The 22,982-nt window shown below is 35.9% G+C and overlaps 1 protein-coding gene across 6 annotated transcripts in view; it reads left to right on the top strand.

The window, feature by feature from the left end:
* The window catches only part of LOC106868825 (solute carrier family 23 member 1), a 182,947-nt gene extending 161,060 nt beyond the window's left edge, over positions 1-21,887 (top strand). For all 6 annotated transcript variants that reach the window (XM_089347311.1, XM_089347310.1, XM_089347314.1 and 3 more), the window contains 7 exons: positions 4,738-4,919; positions 9,188-9,308; positions 9,926-10,082; positions 13,151-13,404; positions 15,174-15,447; positions 18,042-18,137; positions 21,441-21,887. In XM_089347311.1, coding sequence (XP_089203437.1) covers positions 4,738-4,919; positions 9,188-9,308; positions 9,926-10,082; positions 13,151-13,404; positions 15,174-15,447; positions 18,042-18,137; positions 21,441-21,664 — 1,308 coding nt within the window. In that variant the 3' untranslated portion in view covers positions 21,665-21,887. The remainder of the gene's footprint in view (positions 1-4,737; positions 4,920-9,187; positions 9,309-9,925; positions 10,083-13,150; positions 13,405-15,173; positions 15,448-18,041; positions 18,138-21,440) is intronic.
* The last annotated feature ends 1,095 nt before the right edge of the window (positions 21,888-22,982 follow it).

Raw genomic sequence — 22,982 nt, 5'->3', positions numbered from 1 at the left:
CATGCTAGTATGGAAAACGTACGTTAAACGATGATGATGTATATGTTTATAAATAAATATATATATATATATATATATATATATATATAAAGTGTAGTATATTGCCACTTAAGTGTGGCTGACCCCTAGGGGTGGATGTTACTGTTGCTTTTAGCCCCAGGAGGACATCTCCTCCAGCTGGCTTATCGACACACGACTGTGTCCTGTTTGCCAAGGGAGTTATCCCTCTCACCTCGACCAGCAGCACGAACGTATCCGGATTTCAGGGTTATTTCCCTTCGTCGGCGTTCGACAGCTGATCACCAAGGTCATCAGCTGTCGAACGCCGACGAAGGGAAATAACCCTGAAATCCGGATACGTTCGTGCTGCTGGTCGAGGTGAGAGGGATAACTCCCTTGGCAAACAGGACACAGTCGTGTGTCGATAAGCCAGCTGGAGGAGATGTCCTCCTGGGGCTAAAAGCAACAGTAACATCCACCCCTAGGGGTCAGCCACACTTAAGTGGCAATATACTACACTTTATCGTGCAGTTACTGTTAATACTTCATTTAGAGAATTAACATTGCTTATATATATATATATATAGATATATGTATACTTTATTAAAAACCAGCAAAAATACCTGGTATTCCTCTACTATTTTTTCCACCTTGATTTGCATTTGGTATGTGCACTCTGGTATTTATATAAATGCATACATATATATATTTATATATATATATATATATATATATATGTTTCTTGCTCACCACAACTGATGCTTCTTACGTCCAACTTTTCTCTCAGGGCACTTAGACTGTCGTGTATGCACACTAACATTACACATCCAGTGAAACATACTAGTTTCATTTCTTTCAAGCCTACACATGTCCTCAGCAGTCGCAGCCCATGTTTCACTGCCGTGTAACATGGCTGTTCGCATACAAGCATCATACAGTCTACCTTTCACTCTGAGTGGGAGGCCCTTTGTTACCAACAGAGGGAGGAGCTCTCTGAACTTGGCCAGACTATTCTTATTTTAGCAGTTACACTGTCAGAGCATTCACCCCTGCTACTGATGTGGTCATCTAGGTAATGGAAGCTATCAACTACTTCTGGCAGGTGATGGAATCTGTTTTCTGTACATCTTCGGTGTTTATTGCACTTGTGTATCTGCCACATACAAAAACTATCTTCCCAGATAACCTTAATTACTTTTATCTAAGGTGGCAGTTGACTATGGTGCTACTACACCAGTCATTGCGTATGACTCCTTTGTGTATTACCTGGTTAACTATAAGGGTGGTTAGGCTATAACTTACACCACCAGATATGTTAAGCAGTGATTCCTGATGGGCTGGGGGCTTTCCCTGTCTTCATACCCTTAGTTGCGATATCTACCAGGGTACTGTCAATTCAGATAGCTAATCCCTCTGTTGGGTCAACATTTGGTTGATTCTCCTTCTTCTATTCATTCTCTTGAGCAGCCTTTCTTAGTGGTGTCTCCAAGTCTTCTGCTTTGCAGCATGAGATATAATAAAGGTGCTTATTAAACAAGACTAGAGTTATTTGTAGATAATTGGCTAAAGGAATATTAACAACAACACTGTCGAGATTTTTTCCCCTTATTTCTAAGTAGGAAGAACTTTCTCTTTGGTTCACAGTGGTTCTTTCATACTCTGGAATGATATGGCTAATAAATTATTATGTTTTGAAACTTTTAACTTTACCTACTTTCCAAAGAATATTAAGATGTGTGAACTATAACAGATAATTTAAGTTAATATTATGTTTAACAAAATGACTATGATTTTAATCTGATCAACAAGGAGAAATTTTTTTATGACCTTGATATATTTTCAAAAATTTTTAGAAAGATAACATGATTTTCAGATGTTTTACCATTGCATTTGAAATATAAATCATTCAATTTTGTCTAAGAATGTTGAGCAAATAAATTTTAAGAAATTTGTATAAGATAAAAATTTGTCAATGGCTTTGTGATTTCTACTGTAAAACAGTCAAGTGAAGCCAATATATCAAGTTAAATAATGACATTACAAACATAAATACCATACAAAACTGTTTCAAGTGTCTAGTTTTGGAGTAGGTCACATGTTCTAATCTGATCACTTTGTGTGTGCCCTCTGAAACTGCTCTGGCATCACTGGTGTTCAGTATGAACATCAGTTGAGAAAATATGGATAAGAAGGGAATTTTAGAGCTTTGAGTAGAAAGGATTGGATTGTGTGAAGTCTGGAAAGTGAGACATGGTAGGGGGTAGATGAGAAGATGTATTACAGGAGTGGACCTGATAAGGGAACATTTACCATTTAGGCCAGAGGATCAAGACCATTGTCATATTCATAGAAGAGCGTGAGGTAAAAAAACAGTGTGTTTGTAATCTTATGGTTAAAGCATATTGGTAATTGAATCTCTAGCCTTCTTTTGATGTCTATAGTTTTGTAATGATTAGAGAGGACAACATGCAAGACTCAATCTTATATACCCCTAATGGTTGAATCTTTAGGTTCTTTAAAGTTATTAGGTTGGTATGTCTCCCTATTAAAGGTGTTTTCAAGGTTCCTGGAGGCTGTGTATTTCTGGCTAGAGGTGTTTAAGCTTTGTGCAGAAGAAATGAAGGGTAATATCAGCTATATAGCAGTGCATGTTATCAGAAGTGATAGCAAGTAGATCATTAATGTACAGAATTGAGAGTGTAACTAGTGAGGATAGCATTAGTGATGGTAATATAAGTTGAGGGGATAGTATTGGATAGATGAAATAGTGACTGGCTGTAGCAGTTTCTCTTCAAATTACATCATTATTCATGAAGTGTTATTTTCAAACTTGTAAGCTTTTTTTTTTTTTTGAGAACTCATTAGCTCTCCAGCTGGTTTCGTAGGATTACAAAATTTTACAGGATAATTTATGCATATTGGAAGACCTTTTTACCCATAGAATCTTTTAAGCTTTGCATTTTTGTTGAAATTTCAGTTTAAACTTATCAGTGAATATTGTTTTATATTGTAAGTCACTTGAAATAGCTGACATGCAAATCAGCTAATTCTGTTAGCTATTTCCACTTCCTTGAAAAGCAAAACAGTTAAGTTCTGAAACTATCCACTTATATAATCTCTACAATTGACTGCATACAAACAGTATTCGATATCTGAAAGAAATTGCCCACAATTAGCAACTGGTCAGTTCTCACTTATAATCGAAAGCATTTGCGATGAAGTGATATTGTTATTTGGATTTTATAGGATTATTTTCCTTTTGTCTGTTCATAATATATTTTCATTGTGTTTATAAATGAACCCTCAGCCCTTACCTCATACATTCTTGTTGTTAAAGACAGCCAATTAATCATGGTCAATCCTATGCTGACTATTGATGGTATAGAATATCATTCACATCTGATCATTCAGAGATTAGACTTCCAAAAGTTTAAAAGAAATCATTCTATTTCATTCTTTTCTTCTCTTCTATATATTCCACATGCAGCCATTCACTTATAAAAAAAAACTCTCTCAAGGGATTCATCAAAATATCTGCAGCTGCCAGTCAAACAAAACATGAAAAAATTCTTCCATGTTAATAATTTCTTTTACTGAAAAACCAATCAATCCTTTTGCTACCATATTCTTTTGAAATACATTGCCTTTGTTTCATTTAATTTTGAAAATATCAAAGAAAATTTTCAATTATTTTGTCCTCATTAAGCTGATATTTGGAAGAAATTAACATGAAATTTTGATGGACAATTTTCATTTAAATCATATTAACACAAGAAGTTTGGATCATAGTACCAGAGGCATTCTCAGATGGTTTGGTATCAAAAGGGTACTGACCTCCCCGTTCTTGATCCCTGTTTTTTTCTACCTGCTTTCTATCTCTCCAGTTGAGTGTTGTGATCTTTTGCCAAACATAACTTGATTTCTTTGATGCATATTCCTGCTCTAATTTCTTAATAAGAATGGCTCTCTATTTTAAATTTAACATGTACTATTTACATTTTACATTCACAACTAATACTAAGTGAGGGCTGGCAACAAGAAGGGTATCCAGCCATAGAAAATTGGCATCAACAAATTCTGTCTGACTTGCGCAAGCAGATGTTAGAATGGTGATGATCATGATAGTGACAGCTTACATATTATATTCTTTTACTGTAAAAAACATTTACGAAAGGAAAGCCATTGCACTACATATTAGCAAAGTTTCTGTTATAGTTTAGTATAAAAGTCATTTTATTAAACACATTACTTTTGTGCTATGCTTTAACATAGTTTTGCTGAGGTGCTGTATGTTGGTGTGTTGTGAAGTGAAGTAGAAACTAATGTACTACTGAGTGGAATTATTTATGAAAGAATAAGAATATTTTCTTTCATTCTTGATGAAATTGCTCTGCCTAATATTTTAGTCTCTCCTCCAGCTCTAAGGTATTCACACTAATTCTATTCTTGTTTCCAATCCAGCTCATAGCAAGCATACCACCATTAACCTATTATTTCATGTAAATACCCTTATTTTCTTGAATTAGTGGCTTGCTTCCTCACATACAACTTCATTGCAACATAGTATACGATTCTAATTTTATGTTATAACTCATTACCTTAAGCATTCTTCAAAACATCTAACATTTTTCTGATACTATTTCTCCTTTATATAATTGCCATCATCTCTATCACTCCTAACTGTACATATTTTCATACTCTCCATTTTTCTTAATCTCCTTTTTCTTCTCATTCCAGCTTGAAGGAAGTTTGATGTTGGCTGGTATTGTTCACTTCCTTATAGGTGCTACAGGTATTGTAGGAGTAATGATGAAGTTCATTGGACCAGTCACTATAATTCCAGCAATGTGTCTTGTTGGTATGGTTCTCTTTAAAGTAGCTACAAAATTCTCCGAATCACATTGGGGTATTGCATTATCGTAAGTATCAAGCAACATTTAAGTATTTCTATGTCAAAGTTATTCGAAACGTCTTTACTTACATATTACCTGGCTGTTATATCATGGCCATAATTCTTGGTAAGCCAAGCTTATTAATGTAGTTTCAAATCTTGAATAAAATTGCTTGACTCATACTCTTGAAAAAAAGCATGAGCATTATAACTCATTTCTCTGATTCATTTCTTATAGCTGTACCTATATAAGAAATCTTATCATCTTCATGTTCTTGTACAAATCCAAGAGAGTAACGTGTCAAACTAAATGCAGCGCATTTAGTCTAGTTATGAGTTCAATTCCTGCTAGGATCTACATTACCTTTCACTCTCTCAGAGGACATTGAAATAAGTAGCAGGAATATAGTAGATTATTTCAGTTGAATATATTCCTTCTTTGTGAAAATTAACTTTATGCCTGTCTAAGAATTCAGTAAAATCCATCATTAATAAGAAAAGGAAATGCATTCTTCAAAATGTACTCTCTCTCTCTCTCTCTCTCTCTCTCTCTCTCTATATATATATATATATATATATATATATATATAATATTAGGATAAAGACTTTATAAGAATTTATCAAGTAGTTAGCGTGAAAAAACCTCAGAAGGGAAGAAAAAAAACCATAATTTTTTTTTTTTTACCATAAATATATATAATTTAATTTATATAAGGCCATTACTATACAATAATGCCTCACGCTTAGAGGGTCTCCATAAGTCAAAACTACCAAAATAAGCACATTTTTACCAATCGTGTGCTTATTTTGGTAGTTTTGACTTATGGAGTCCCTCTAAGTGTGAGGCATTATTGTATAGTAATGCCCTTATATATATATATATATATATATATATATATATATATATATATGAGGAGTAAGAGTTGAATTATTCTTGCTTGAGATATTTGTAAAACTATCCTATTTTTATATGTAACCAGGTGTAAGCTCACACCCTACCTAGTTTTTGTTTGAACTGATAAGGGCCTTTCACAGGTTTCTTTGCTCTGTAGTTTGGTGGTCACTAAAAGAAATTTGGAATAGATGTATGGCTGGTGAGAGTTATGCAACTCATGTACAGAACCGTTGTCAGTAAAGTGCTTTGTATAAAAATAGGTATCATCTCAATAGAAACAAATATTCAAAGATAGAGCCATAAGACTGTAGAGACAAATCTGGAAATACTGGAAATAAGGGGGAAGCAAACAACACTATCATATAGCTAGAAGAGAAGCTAGAAGCCAGGTATAGTTAGTTAGGAAGAAACCAAAAGAAAGTAGATTATATATGTTCTGTGATGTGAGGTTCAAAGGCATGGTTTGAAAGACATTGTACTTGAGAGAACTGAGATGTCATTTGGGAGTGGCATGTATTGAATGATAAAGAAGCACTTACCCTCAGTGACACTGAAGAGTCATAGAAACAAGTGAGAAATTTTGAATGAGAAGAATGTATGGGTGCACTTTGTAGGGATCAATCATTAATGACAATTGTGTGCTTGAAAGCACCTTTAAAAATATGAAGGTACAGTTAAGCTAGACTAAAAAGGATTGTCAAGGTCATATACTAATCACTCAGTGATGCAGATAGTACAAGGAAGTGTTGCACCTAATGACTGGCAGTGTAGTATCATCATCAATTGCTACAAGAGCAAAGAAAATACTCAACGGACTGAAATTACAGTTATTAAATTGATGGACTAAGTTAGGAAAGTTACTGAAAGAATTGTAGTGAGCCATTTAGGAAGAGAATTAAAATACCACCACCACCACCACCACAACTGTCTCTTTAGTCAGTTAACTACAAAAGTTGCACATAACCAAGTATAAGTTCACCCTGAAACTAGTTTTTGTTTGAGCAGAAGAAAGCTTTTCACAGGTTTGTATGCTCTATAGTTTGGTGGTCACTAAAATAAATTAAAGATAGATGAATGGCTTGTGAGAGTTATGCAATTCATGTACAGAGAGATTGCCAGTAAATTGAAGATTAACAATTTCAGTGAGGAATTTAGCTTGCAGGGCCATAATAGAGGAGTTTAAGATCAGCTGTTCTTGGGAATTCCTAAATACTGATGACTTAGTTCTCATAGATAATTTACTGAAAGAAGTAATCTTAACTTGAAAGTAAATCCTCTTATCAAGAGACTTCAAAGACTTAAGTTGTAGTCAGTAGGAAAGAAAACAGAATGAGAAGTATAGTAGGATCACAGTCTTTCTAGTTCTGATGCCATAGCAAAATGAACCCAGTGCACTCTGTAAAGTGGTTACTGAATAAACAGAAACAACGTTGGATGAAAGGGACTCTTACTTAGCCTTGCTGAGGATTGCCTTTGAAGTGGTAGGACTCCAGTATTGTGAATATATTAAGGCGGTGAGCTGGCAGAAACGTTAGCATGCTCTGCCATTATGTTCTGAGTTCAAATTCCACCAAGGTCGATTTTGCCTTTCATCCTCTCGGGGTTGATTAAATAAGTACCAGTTACGCACTGAGGTTGATGTAATCAACTTAATCCATTTATTTGACCCTTCTATGTTTAGAAATAAATATTGCGAATATATGAAACCTCATCGTTCATTATCATTGTTGTTCATCTGTCTTCATTTATATATATGTGTATGTTTATGATGCATGTGAAGACTGGAGTTTTTGGCAGATTGCATGGAGTAAACCCAACTGTCAACAGGCCAAAGGGCAATATCCAGCAATGCCACTGTGGTATGCATCGCTCAGAGCATGGTAAGACACACAACTCAGCATGGTCATTCCTCTGCATCCCTAATATAGGCCTAGCTGTCTTGACAGCAGGGATGAGGGAGTGAGGCTGGTCATCTTGTGCAGTCACCATTTCCTTAGTTTCATTAGAAGTTGTTGTATAAACAAAAGTAGTTGTGAATCTTTGGTTGCCTGCATGGCTGCATCCTCTGTTGTTGCAGTATAAGAAGTGGAGTCTTGGTCATCTTCAAAAATAAAGATATAATATTTATCCTCACTTAAATGTGGACATTCTGTTAGAACAAACTGTACTGCGGTAGATGCCATGACAGAAACTTGGCATTTGGTACAAAATGCACATTTGTTTATATCACTAGTGGGAAGACAAATCCCTGCCATCTTCAGTGCCGAGACCACCAGATCACCTGATTTCAACCTTCCTTGGTTTCATCAATGATAGGTGCTCGACTGCTAAAGATAGCAGTGACTTATCTCCCCACAAGTGATATATAGAAACAGAGTGTCAAAATAGGTGCTAGTGTCACAATTAGCCAGTGAGCTTGTTAAGAAAATATGAAGTGTGAACAAGGTACCTGTCAACATCCTATTACATTCCTGAGTATCTTCTTTCAATTTTAAAATTGTCCTTTTTACCCTCCATAATATTAAATTTATGCCATTCCCAGTTACATTTTGCCAAAACCCTGCTTCATTTACATACTGCATTGTTTTGGAAGTTCCCACTCTGTTGTAGTTTATTATTTGCATTTCTTACAAATATTAAACTACAACAGACAAATCAAATATTAACCATTCCAGCTTCAAAGTAAAACACAAGTGATGGAGGAAAATAATGGTGATGTATCAGTACAAAATGGAGATTGTATACTGAAAGGACCTTGACTTAAATATTAGAAATTATTTTTCTTTATAGCAGAAAATGTTATTCCTTTTTGTACATTACATGAACCTCACCCTACTATTCTGATCTCATCCTATCATTTACGAAACTCCAAAAAAGAATATTAGCACTGTTTCTCTTCAAAGTAACCAAAAACTATCTGCGTTATATGTTAATTTAGAGTAAATAAAAAAAAATCCTAGCTACATTGAGCTATTGAACTACAAAGTGTTTTAGCATGTTTCTTTCATCCATAAATTATTTTAGCAGTCAAATTCAAACATTATCAACAATAAGAATACAGTTTGTAAGCCTATTGTATTTATTTGCCCACATGTAAAAAAATGAGTGTAAATTAAAAATAACTTGCTTAAAATAAAAACTGCTGAAGTATTTTCTCACCTCTAGCTAATAATTTTCCCCAAACATGCAGTAAATTAGCAAAATTGTTTGAGCTTCAGAAAAAATTGCATTGCAGTATTCATTTAAGCTCTTTGCCTTTCATTTTTTGGGGGTTGATAAAATAAAGTAGTCAAGTACTGGGGCCCTATGTAATCCACTGACACCCTACCTCTCCTCCAATTTCTGTTCTTGTGCCTAAATTAGAAATAATTATCTTTTCTGTACATATTTCTCATTTCTAGAACTGCTGTTTTTGCTGGAATTTTATGTCTATACTGTGATAAGCTAAATTGCTATATACCCAGTTGGAATAAACAAAAACACTGTCATCTCATGAACTATCCTTTACACAAAGTGTTTGCAGTAAGTGTTCATTTAAGTTTTCGTGTATGTTCAAGGTACTTAACTCTTGCTATACTACTTCATTCAGCTGTGTGAGTGGTGCCTTGCTGAGTTTAGTTTAACTATTAGTTTCTCTTTGTCACTTATTTTCTGATTGTCATCATCATCATCATCATCACCGTCATTTAACGTCCATTTTTCCATGCATGCATGGGTCATACAGAATTTGTTGAGGTAGATTTTCTATGGCCAGATGTTCTTCCAGCTACCAATCTTTACTTGTTTCCAAGCAACACATTCTTCACAGATGACTAGAAATGGACAATATACTTCTTTACAACTGACATGTGATGTCAAGACAAGGGTACACACACGTACACATGTACTCAGACATGCATAAGCACACGCATGCACACGCACATACACACACACATGCACGCACATACACACACACACGCGCACACACACACACACACACATTATATCAATAAAATGATAAATGATAATTATTATGCTAATGTTGTTTTCCCTGCCACCAAACTCATCATCACCACTATTATTATCTTCATTATTGTAATCTACATTTCTACATACAGTGTGTTATTATGAATATCGTCATTCTGTTCTCTGTTTACTAGATTCTGTTTGCCATAATATTTGGTTGGATTCTAAGTGACATCTTAACCAAAGCTGGAGTTTTGTCTGCTAATCCTCAAAACTCACAGTACTTTGCTCGGACAGACAGCAGATTTCATGTAGTACATTCTTCATCCTGGTTTTATTTCCCATATCCTGGTATGTATAATTGTTTGTCTCTTGTTTTACTTATGTTATATATTTGTTTAATGCTTTTTACAGGTGAAATAACTGGCATTCTGTTGGTTATGATGAAGAATGTTTCATTTGATCCGATCAGCAGAACAGCTTGCCCGTGAAATTAAATATGCAAATGGCTAAGCACTCCACAAACATGCATACCCTTAACATAGTTCTCAGGGAGATTCAGTGTGACATAGAATGTGACAAGGCTGGTCCTTTGAATTACAAGCACAACTCATTTTTGCCAGCTGAAAGGACTGGAGCAACATAAAATAAAGTGCCTTGCTCAAGGACACAACATGTCACAAGGAATCGAACACACAACCCTTACAATCAGGAGAGGAATACCCTAGCTGCAGTAATATTGAGAATGATATTACACTTATTTGGAGATATCCCATAATTTATCTTGAGTGTACCTAGCATGTTAACAGTTTGGCCCCCTCATTTCTGATTCTAAAAAGAACAAATATCTCATACCCCACTGCTGTCATCATCATCATCATCATCATCTTTTAACATCCGCTTTCCCTGCTGGCATGAGCTGGATGGTTTGACTGAGGGCCAACGAGCCAGAAGGCTGCACCAGTCTCCAATCTGATCTGGTAAAGTTTCTACAGCTGGATGCCCCTTCCTAATGCCAACCACTCCGAGAGTGTAGTGGGTGCTTTTATGTGCCACCGGCACAAGGGCCAGTCAGGCGGTACTGGCATCAGCCACGCTCAAATGGTGCTTTTTACGTGCCACCTGCACAGGAGCCAGTCCAACGGCACTGGCAATGACCATGCTTGAATGGTGCTTTTTTTATGTGCCACCAACACGGGAGCCAGTCAGCTGCTCTGGCAACAATCACGCTAAAATGGTGCTTCTAACGTTACACTGGCATGGAAAAATGATAATTTGTTTTTAAAAAAATGGATGCATGTTTATGTGTGTGTGTATATGTGTATGTGTGTGTGTGCAGAGATGGCTGTGTTGTTAATAGGTTTACTTCTTAACCACATGGTTTCATTTTCAGTCCCATTATGTGGTACATTGAGCAAATGTCTTCTACTATAGTCCCAGGTTGATCAAAACTTTGTGATTATATCTGGTAGAAAGAAACTGAAAAAGCCATCCAACTCATGCCAGCTGGTGTTAAATGATGATGATGGTGATTATATGCGCATGTGTGTTTGTGTGTCCTTTTCTTGATATCATGTGATCATTACAAATAACCATCACCACTACACAAACAGTGTTCTTCGTTTCCAGTCTTCCATGGAAATATATGCAGCTGTAAGAAAATATTTCCTTGCTTGGTTAACAAGAAGAGCATCCAACCATGGAAAATCTACCATCTACCAAATTCCATCTGGCTCATGGAAGTATAGAAAAGAATCATTGTCATCTCATCCTCATTTGTTGTCCTCCTTCTCCTCAATACTTGCATGAGTTACATGCAGTTTATTGAGACTTTTTCAAAGACCAGATGCTCTTCCTATCACCAACCTTACCTGTTTTCAAACAAGATAATATTACCCCATGGCCAGACATGTTTTTTGCAGAATTACACTAATTTACAACTATTGTGCTATGCCAAGACAACTTGACATAGCACAATTTACAACAATTGTGTTATGTCAAGACAGAGACACAAATGTACACACACACTCACATACATGTATGATGATGGCTGTTGGCATGTTAGATGAGTATGACCGTCATTGACAAAGTAATGCCTGTACAAAATTTTAGGTCTAATAAGACTTGCACAACACCTCATAGACCCTCTCCACCCTATTGACATGATCCTGAGATGAGTCAAAGCAAGATATCTAGTGCTAATATCAGTCAAAGGTTCAGGAATGTAGGAGTGCCATGATTTCTAGGGCAACCAAAAGATCCCCAAAATCTCCAATGCTATTCCCTGTATATGTAGTATTATATCAAATTGACCTTCTCCTAGAGATATGCTTTAGCAAGGATGCTTTACTCCCAGTGGTCTTCCAGCATGCCAGACACCAGTCCAGAATTTTTGAGTATCCATGCTATTACTATATAGTCGTTGAACCTGTACTAGGTTCATCTGTCCTTTTGACAGGTCTGGTCTTTAGTCCTGCTGGGTTTCTAGCAACCCTTCTCTCCAAGCTAGCCAAGTGGGGGTGCCAGTTTAGTTGCCAATAACTCGACCAAGCAACAGGATGTACTAGATTCCATGTTATCAATAGCATTCATGAGAGAGCTCAGAAGTGACCTGATACACATCATCATCATCATCGTTTAACGTCTGCTTTCCATGTTAGCATGGGTTGGACGATTTGACTGAGGACTGGTGAACCGGATGGCTGCACCAGGCTCCAATCTGATATGGCAGAGTTTCTACAGCTGGATGCCCTTCCTAACGCCAACCACTCCGAGAGTGTAGTGGGTGCTTTTACGTGCCACTGGCACGAGGGCCAGTCATGCGGTACTGGCAACAGCCACGCTCAAAATGGTGTTTTTCACATGCCACCTGCACAGGAGCCAGTCCAGCAGCACTGGCAATGACCTCGCTCGAACGATTTTCTAACGTGCCACTGGCACAAGTGCCAGTAAGGCGACACTGGTAACGATCATGCTCAAATGGTGCTATTTACATGCCGTATATATACATGCACGTGCACACACACACACATAGCATACTTCTTTCAGTTTCTGTTGATTTATCCAAGGTGCCATACTATGGGATTGAACCTGAAACCATGTGGTTGGAAAGCGAAATTCTCAACCACACAATCATGCCTGTACCTCTAGGTGCACTTGTGTGTGTGTGTTTGTGTGTATATGCATGTGTGTAGGTTCAGTCATAGTGTATTTAGCACTACATTCCCTAAAGTTATTCCTTTCATTATGACAATATAGTACAATATGATACAAGAAAGATTTGTCTACTGTTTCTAGCTCTGCTAGAAATTCTTTGTTGATTCAACTCGATGGATATTCATTACTTGTTTATTGATCTATATTTGTGTTGTCAATTTAATGGCTGATAACGCTTTTTTTTTTTTCTTTTTACTTTGCAGGTCAGTTTGGTCCACCTAGTTTCCTAGCGTCTGCATTTGTTGGTTTTATAATAGCTACGATGACGTCTATCATTGATTCAATTGGGGACTATTATGCATGTGCTCGAATGTGTGGTCTCCCACCCCCTCCTAGCCATGCTGTCAACCGTGGTATCATGATTGAAGGGTTTGCCAGTTGTCTTGCAGGGGCCTTTGGGGCTGGACATGGCACCAGCACTTATGGAGGAAACATTGGAGCAATTGGAATAACAAAGGTAATCAATAACTGAATTGTTTGTATTTGTTTTATTTGTTTATAGTTTTAACACATAAAGCATTACGGGCCACGATTGTGGCCATCAGGCACAGGTCGACAGGCCATGATTGTGGCCCAGATAGATGCATTTAATTTATGGGCGTTTGTTGGGGTCTAATGTCACTCAAATACTCCGATACACCTCGTTCCCAGAATGCAAGAGGACTAATAGTTCAACTAATGACTTTTTGGATGATGTAAAACTTGCCACCATTATATACTAAGAAGATATTTTAACTATTTTTTTTGTTTTTTATGTGTGTACGATAGTCTCATTTTCATAGAATGTGCTCAGCAGCCCATGCTATGTAAGTGCAAATCCCAGCACTTTATGGGTTAATTATTAATTATATTTTACACTATATAAACTTTTGATTAATCAAATTCCTCCATTTTGTCTCTGTTTTAGTCTTCATCTCTGTATGTGTGTGTCTTTCATTGATGTATACTATGTCTTGTCATACCATATGGCCATCCATACATATAGGTATGTCCTTTATGGCCATACCTCCCTCACCCTCTCTCAGTTGAGAGGTCTTTGCTTTGCAGGCGCCAGTGCCTTGTACAATGCACTTGTGCCAGTGCCACATAAATGCATACAGCACACTCTGTAAAGTTTTCTTTGTACCAGTATTAAGTTAAAATGTTATTTCATCATTCAATATCAATAGAAGTTGTACTAAGACCCATCCATCCATTTTCACTGCCCACTGTTCTTTGAAGGGTTGTAAGGGTATAGTTCTTAGGCACCTCCTCCATAAGGTCGTATCAGAAGCAACTGTCATTACACTATTTTGCTAGACTTCCTAGCATAACCAACCAACCAGCATACACACACACACACACACATGCAGCATACTTCTTTCAGTTTCTGTTGATTTATCCAAGGTGCCATACTATGGGATTGAACCTGAAACCATGTGGTTGGGAAGCGAAATTAGGAAGGACATCTAGCTGTGAAAACCATGCCAAAACAGACAATTGGAGCATGGCAAGCTCCTTTCAAACCATCCAACCCATGCTGGCATGGAAAACAAGCATTAAACGATGATGACGATGACAACTTACACCTGAATTGTTTAATTTGAGGGCCCCAAAACCAATAATTTCTGTCCATAAACAGTTGATGAAAGTTAGAATAACAATGAAAACCAGTTGGAATTTACTGACGAAATTAGTTTTCAGTTTCCACAGTTTATAATTAAAATTTGTAAATAAATCACTTGTTTTACTATATCCTGCAGTTCCATACTATTAAATTTATATTTCCCATATGTCACTTAAGACTTATTTGGACTCTTTTTACAAAGTTGCTTAAATGCCAGTGTAGCTATGGCCAATAATTCCCTCACACAGAAAAATGTGGACAAAGTCATTGACTGGAATGGAACCATGTGTCTATCATAGAGTAGATGGGTATGCTACCACTGCATCAGAGAGAGATCTTCCAACTTTTAACTGTAAAATTCAAAGCTTTAATGTTACCAGCAAGAAAGTTTTTTTTTTATTTTGCTTGTAGCTCATATTTTTTCCTTTAACTGGATTCATTTTTGCTGAGACCACCCACTTGCCAAATTCTAAAGATTATATGTTATAACTATATGAAAGTAGTTATTTTAGATTATTGCTGGCCATTATATATTTGAAAGCATGAACAGCAGAGAGTGAATTGAACAAAAAAATATATTAAAAACAATTCTTTATATATTAAATATTCTTATATTCTAGGTTGGAAGCAGACGAGTATTTCAAATGGTTGGCGTCATATTCATTGTATTTGGAGTCCTTGGAAAACTTGGTGCAATTTTTGTGATAATTCCTTACCCTGTACTTGGTGGAGTACAAATTATCAGTTTTGGTATTTTTATTGGTCTAGTACTCTCCAACATGATGTATATAGATATGAACTCATCTCGCAACTTAGCTATCATTGGCATCTCACTTTTGTTTGGTTTAATGGTACCCTATTATGTTTCTAGCTCTAAAAAACCTTTTGATACAGGTAAGTATTTTCTTCTTTTGAAATCTTTAGTTTTCTTTGTACCAGTATTAAGTTAAAATGTTATTTCATCATTCAGTATCAATAAAAGTTGTACTAAGACCCATCCATCCATTTTCACTACCCACTGTTCTTTGAAGGGTTGTAAGGGTATAGTTCTCAGGCACCTCCTCCATAAGGTCATATCAGGAGCAACTGTCATTACACTATTCTGCTAGACTTCCTAGCATAACCAACTGAGAATACGGATATTATCCAAAAGCAAGTCAAAAAATAGATATTACATTTTCTTTAAATTATTCAGTTGCTTCCCTTCAAGAGGTATCTTAATTTATGTGATCTATGTCCCTCACCTATCTCTCACTTACTCAACACTATACAGGCAGGAATATGCTCTAGCTTGTCAGTAGCTTAGAAATAATATTAATACAATGAAATAATCTTTGTTTTATTGGTACTTCAGAGATTGTTCCTAGTCATTTTCTTTTTCTTGCTGAATCTAGAAGGAAGGGCAATGCCCATGACCTTTACTGTTCAGTAGCTGCAAGAAAAACATAAGCAAGGAGAAATTTCCAGAATGCTGATATTATTACAGGATCAGGGCATGGATGGACATAACAAGGGTAAAAAGAGGGGGATACAAGTAGATGAAGAGTACCTGAGTAAAAGATGTATGAGACCAGCCACTTTTGCAAAACACAGGCCATTGTACTAGCTATAGAAAAGATAGATAGAGAAGACAGCACACCAGAAACTGGAGCATATTTGTTAGTGATTTAATGCCAGTTAGTTCAGTGACCTTTCTCTGGATGCAGGTGTACTTTATTGAGCAGTACTTTATTGGGATCTTCATTTGAGCTTTGTAGAGAATCAGCAATTGTTATGAGTTACAATTTCAAAATATCGTATATATTATACTATTTTATAATGAAAGTGAAATGTATACTGTGCATACTCCGAAATAAATGATATAACATTTTGATGGATTTATCCATTGTAAGTAACTATCATTTATTGTAGAATATTGTACATTATAAAAGTTTATTATTAAACATGTGTGAATATTTGTCAGTTAATTACTGAAGTTGATCTAAAGTGTGAACAGAATCAAATAACTTGGTATTTGTGAAAGATAGAAGTAACTACAATTGTCCAGTGAAGCTGTGTTGTCTAACCATATGTCAGCCCTGATTGATCAGAACTATAATCAATGACATCCCAGTTGTAACCGTTTCATCTATGTTTTAGATCGAGTATGTTTAGAATAACATGATCTAATTTGATGTTCCAGCTGTGACAATATCATTTATTTTTCAGACAAAGTTTGTCTAGAATGACATTATCCAATTTGACCTCACTGAATTTTCTTAAGGTGAGAGGGTTAAGTGTCAGAAAGATTTGTCTGCTATGTCTATCATGTCAAAGTATTTGTGTTGCAACTCCCACATTTGCTCAACAAGAAATTGATTGGTTAGACAGTTGCATGTACGTTTACTTGGATTTAATTTCATTGAAAATGTGTTTCTTATATTTTGTTGCTTTAACCTAAAGTCTGTCCTAATCCAGCAGATTATGATTAAAAGCATTCCAGCTGGGACAAAACCATCTTTTTAGAATTACTTAAGACTATATCATCCTGTAATATCCTTTCTCTTTTTAAGTAGGCTGTGATTTGAAGGAGATTTGACTGTTATTTCTAGCCAGTTGAATGACTAATGACTCCCGCATTGAGTTTTTCCTATTTAGTATATAGTGTTATCAGTTGCTTAAGTTTTTATTTTAGAAAAGTTATTTGTTTTCTTATATATTTTTTCTTCACCATTTGTTCTCGTCATCAGCATCATCATTTACCATCCACATTTCATGTGGGCATGGGTTGGACAGGTTGATAGCATCTGGCAAGCCACAAGACCACATCAAGCTCCATTGTTAGCTTTGGCATGGTTTCTATGATCGGATGCCCTTCCTAATGCGAACCATTTTACAGATTGTACTGGATGCATTTTTTTGTGCCACTAGTCCTAGTGAAATTTCCAAATAACTTGCAAGCAGAAAAAAAGAATAATGCAAAAGGAAAAGGAAAAAGTTCTCATTACTAAACTGGGAAGCATTTGAGAGGGGAAGATAGCTCTATGTCAGGCATTGAAATGCTGCTAATGTATGATAGAAGAACAAGCACAAGTGTCTTGCTATAGAGAGACTACTAAGCAGTAATGTTAGAATACAAATTCTATAACACATAATTACATTCTTTTCAATCTGTTTTAATATTGGTGATATACAAATATTCTGTTTAACATTCTGCACTTGTAAGGCAGCAAGCTGGCAGAAATGCTAGCACACCAGGCAAAATGCTTAGCAGTATTTTGTCTGTCTTTACGTTCTGAGTTCAAATTCTGCCAAGGTCAACTTTGCCTTTCATCCTTTCGGGGTCGATAAATTAAGTACCAGTTGCATACTGGGGTTGATCTAATTGACTGGTCTCCTCCCCCAAAATTTCAGGCCTTGTGCCTAGAGTAGAAAAGAATATTCTGCATTTGTATACTTCATGTTTTAATATCAATATTCTTATCTGTTCTATTTTTTTTATTACTTAGGTTATGTAGAATTAAATAACATATTACAAACATTGCTAGGAAATGCTAATTTTGTTGGTGGTGCCTTAGCTTGCTTCCTTGACAACACAGTGCCAGGTAAGTCCCCAATTTTTATAACAAAATTTTATAAAATATTTTATGAAATTTTCTAAAAACAATTTGTAAAAAAATGTTATAGGCTTAATCAGAAGAGGAAAGGCAGTGCCCACTACCCTTTAGTAGGCCCTCCAAGAGTATTTGAGAGAAAGAAGAAACCCTAACACATCACTATTTATTCACAGATTGGAACTCTGCTCCAAATCTATGCAACAGTGAACTTTGCTAAAGATATACAAAGGCCAACTGGTTGGTGTTAAAATGGATGACAGATTAAGTTTATCTCATAAGAATAGATACAGCCATTCCAACAGGCTTTCATGCAGTTTCAGTCTATTTAGTTTTATTACAAAAAACAAAAGACAGGTCAATTCAAAACTGTAATAGAAGATACTTCCCCAAGGGTACCACGCTCTGAAATTGAACCTAGAAGCACATAATTATGTGAACTTTAGTAGTATCACAGTAGTCATCTTATGCAACTGGCCTCCATAATCCTGTTATGTTTAAATGACAAGAGTTTCATCATCATCATCATCATACATCTGTTTTCTATGCTAGCATGGGTTGGACAAGTTGACTGGATCTGGTGAGTCACAAGGCTACATCGAGTCCCTGTGTCAGCCTTGGTCTGGTTTCTACGGTTAGATGCCTTTCCTAATGCCAACCACTTTACTGTGTGTACTGGGAGCTACTTTTGTGCAATCAGGTCTTGTGATGTTGCCAAGTAACTTTCAAGATAGGAAAAGAACAGGAAAGCCCACTCAGTTATGGATGGGGGATGGGTATTTGAAAAGTGGGATGTAGTTTTAAACCAGGTGTTGATAGGCTAAAAGTATAAAGGGACAAGTCCAGGTGCCTTTCTATAGTGATGATAGATAGCTACCCCACATTATATAAGGGTGAGTAGGAACAGTGTTACTAATAGAAAGGGTACTTTTACCTTAATAAATCTTTCAAGAATATATAATAATAGTGGATTCTTAATCTTGATGTTCTTGTTCATTCCTTGTCTATGAACTTTGACCTTTCTGATTGGCTGCTCCACCATATTTAGTTTCCTCACAGCTGTTATTCTCTGAACTGCTAAATGTCAATAAACACTTATTAAAGTTAATGCCTTAACACTTTGGTATTCAGGATTATTCTGTCAAAAATGTAAAGCTTATTTATTCATATTAATTTTAATTTATCATGCATTATCTCATCATCATCATCATTGTTTAACGTCTGCTTTCCATGCTAGCATGGGTTGGACGATTTGACTGAGGACTGGTGAAACCAGATGTCTACACCAGGCTCCAATCTGATTTGGCAGAGTTTCTACAGCTGGATGCCCTTCCTAACGCCAACCACTCCGAGAGTGTAGTGGGTGCTTTTACGTGCCACCGGCACGAAGGCCAGTCAGGCGGTACTGGCAACAGCCACGCTCAAAATGGTGTATTTTACGTGCCACCCGCACAGGAGCCAGTCCAGCGGCACTGGCAACGATCTCGCTCGGATGTCTTTTCTCATATCTTTGAAATTTTGATGATGTGATTGTTTATTTTTATAGGTGTGAGAGATTGATCTGGCCAGTTTGAACATAAAACTGGCAGTGTATTTAGGTTGGATGCGGCTGGTTAAAATGCTTAAAGGGTTAACAGAGATATATCTGTGTCACTACACTTTTGAGACATTTTTGTAACTTTATACTATATTAATACATTATATTTATATTGGTAGGATAAGCCTATTATTTTCTTTTTTATATTTGCTGCTTTTGCGAATTCCATGACTCTATGTTGCCATCCAATTCCATTATTATGAATTTGAATTGGGAACTTGAGTCACAGTGAACCTTTCATTAGTTAGTTACACAACCATAGGTGCCACCCTTACACATATGTTGCAGTTACTCTCTTGATAGAGTTTAGTTATCCTGACCATTGATCTTCTAGGATTCCTCTGCTCAACATCAATGTAAGAAGCACTGTTGGCTCAGTTGAGCTCTTCAACTACCTCTTCACAATCTGTCATGCTGCAGTCTCATGGCTTTGCTGTATCTCTAGCAGGGCAGCTGAACAGGTGCTTTACCTTGCCAAAGGACAACCCATAACTATGCAGGGCACAGTCATCATTCCTTAAGGTGTCTTCAAAATACCCACATACCCAAACCTATCGTAATAGAAATTTTCAAAGTACCCTTACATTATTTCCCACACTTTCAGTTTTACTATTTTCTGTTTATTAACATCAGTTTGTGTGGACGCATGTGGCTTAGTGGTTAGGGTGTTAGCATCATGATCATAAGATTGTGGTTTCGATTCCTGGGCTAGGCGACACGTGTTCTTGAGCAAAACACTTCATTTCACGTTGCTCCAGTCCACTCAGCTGGCAAAAATGAGTAACGCTACGATGGACTGGCGTCCCGTCCAGCTGGGGAACACATACGCCATAGAAACTGGGAAACCGGGACCATGAGTCTGGCTAGGCTTTAAAAGGGCGCATTTATTTTTTTTTTACATTAGTTTGTACCAATATTTCTAGTTTCTGCCTGATAGTATCAATTTGTATAATTATCTTTATTTTCAAGAGTTTGTGCCATTAAATTTATTTTTTCCCTTTGCTTGTAAAAACTATTAGTCTTTGATGGTAAATGCTTTTAGCTAGTAGGGAAATTTTCTCCCTTTGTGTTGTTAACACGCAAATACCCAACAAATTGGGAATATCTTTTTTGAATACAAGATGCCAGGCAAAATGCTTAACAGCTTTTTGTCTGTCTTTATGTTCTGAGTTAAGAATTCTGCTGAGGCTAACTTTGCCTTTCATCTTTTCAGAGTCAATAAAATAAGTACTAGCTGAGTACTGGAGTCAATGTAATTAACATTCCCCGTGCTTGCTGGTCTTGTACCAAAATTTGAAACCAATATCTTTTGTGAATATTTTTAAAATTTATATTTTATATTTATTTCTTCTATACATTAGTAAGACAAAGTCAGTTGTTGACGTTTGTAATCAGAACTATCTAACAACTTCCATTGGCCTCAATCAGTGGCAAAACAGAAAGCTGCTGTAACACTGGTTTTGCATTCTATAGGAAATAGTTGAGTAAGCCAAATGGTTAAATTGAGTAATGAATCTGAGCCTGAGACCCAGTTTACCACTGACTACCATTTACTCAGTGGCATAGACTGTCATACTTTACAATCTCCTTTACGTGGCAGTACAAATTCTATATTTTTGTTAACTCATTCTGTTTTGTAATGATATTTGTTATTTATAAAATGTTCTATTAAGGTATTAAACATTAAATATTTTCAGGCACACTGGAAGAAAGAGGCTTCATTGCATGGCAAGAAATAACTGTAGATGAATCAAATGAAGAAAAGGCTGATTCATATGGACTACCATTTATTAATACAACCAATAAGAAGTCTAAGATATTTCAGTACATTCCATTTCTCCCTGGCTACGTATCTCCTACCTTAAGCTGTAGATCCCGTTGTTGCAGACACAAGAAAAATGTTGACATAAACATTGCTTAGCTAAATAATGTATAACATCTGACATTGCTTGTTAAATCTGAACTGTGACTTTGTTGACAAATTTAAAATTTACTCAGGATGCAAGATTATTTATCTGTAATCTAATTTAATATAAAATGTTATGCTGTAGGAATATATTTTAAAGGACATGCACACATTAAATGAGAATTTAACCCAAAATAAATAGAGGCAGAAAACTACTAGTACTTTTGAAAACAAACAATTACTTAGTTGACGTAGTTAATCATGTACACATAGTTATATTGTAGATTTATTTCAACCTTTTATCCTGAGTTCATAATGGACAGAAGTAATTCTTAATGCTATATATATATATATATATATATATACACATACATGTGTGTGCATATATATATATAATGTATATACATTTGTATATATATAATGTATATACATATGTATATATGTATAACGTATACATATGTGTGTATATATATATATATATAAATATAACGCATATACATATGTATATATGTATGTGTGTGTGTATATATATATATATATATATATATATATCCACACAAACACACACATGTGCATATGTATGTATACACACACACACTTTGATGTACAAACAAAAGGTAAAAGTACTTGATAGAAGAAGAACTAGAGTACATATTATAACCCTAAAAATCATTCTTTAATTTTAAATGGAAAGTTTACATCTTCTATGATCCCTAATAGCTTTTAATCGGATCTTTGTGGCCAGAATTTTCATTGACGAATTTGATTGGTTGCAAGAGTAAATTTTTTGGGTTCAGGAACTGAAACTGTGATGAAGGTAGCTATTACCAGAAAAAGGTTATGTGAAAGTAGGAAAGTGAAAAAAGTATACAATTTTCTCCAATGGTGCAAGGAGGGTAACTCTATAAAATTTAAGGACAATTTATATTCTTCTCCATATTTACATTAATTCATTCACATCATACTTTTATTTGCTTTAGTTATTGAATGGCAGCCATACTGGAGCACTGCCTTGAAGGGTTTAGTTGATCAAATCAATCCCTGTGCTTAATCTATAACTTATTGTGTCAGCCTTTTTGCTGAACTGTTAAGTTATGGTGACATAAAGAAACAAACACCAGTTGCCAAGTCGTGAGAAACAAACATGAATACCAAGATGTACATACACACATATATAAATATATTTATATGTGTGTATGTACATCTTTGTATTTATGTTTGTTTCTCACCACTTTGCAACTGGTGTTTGTTTCTTTATGTCCTCTCAGTCTGCTATAGTCATTACACCCTCCTCCTCCTCTTCCTCCTCCTCCTCCAATTAGCTATACAAAGA

This window comes from Octopus bimaculoides, chromosome 2 (assembly GCF_046866305.1).
Source record: "Octopus bimaculoides isolate indiv1 chromosome 2, ASM4686630v1, whole genome shotgun sequence".
In the NCBI taxonomy this organism is placed as follows: Eukaryota; Metazoa; Mollusca; class Cephalopoda; order Octopoda; family Octopodidae; genus Octopus; species Octopus bimaculoides.
Note: the sequence above shows the minus strand (reverse complement) of the source record. Positions and strands in the feature narration are given on the sequence as shown.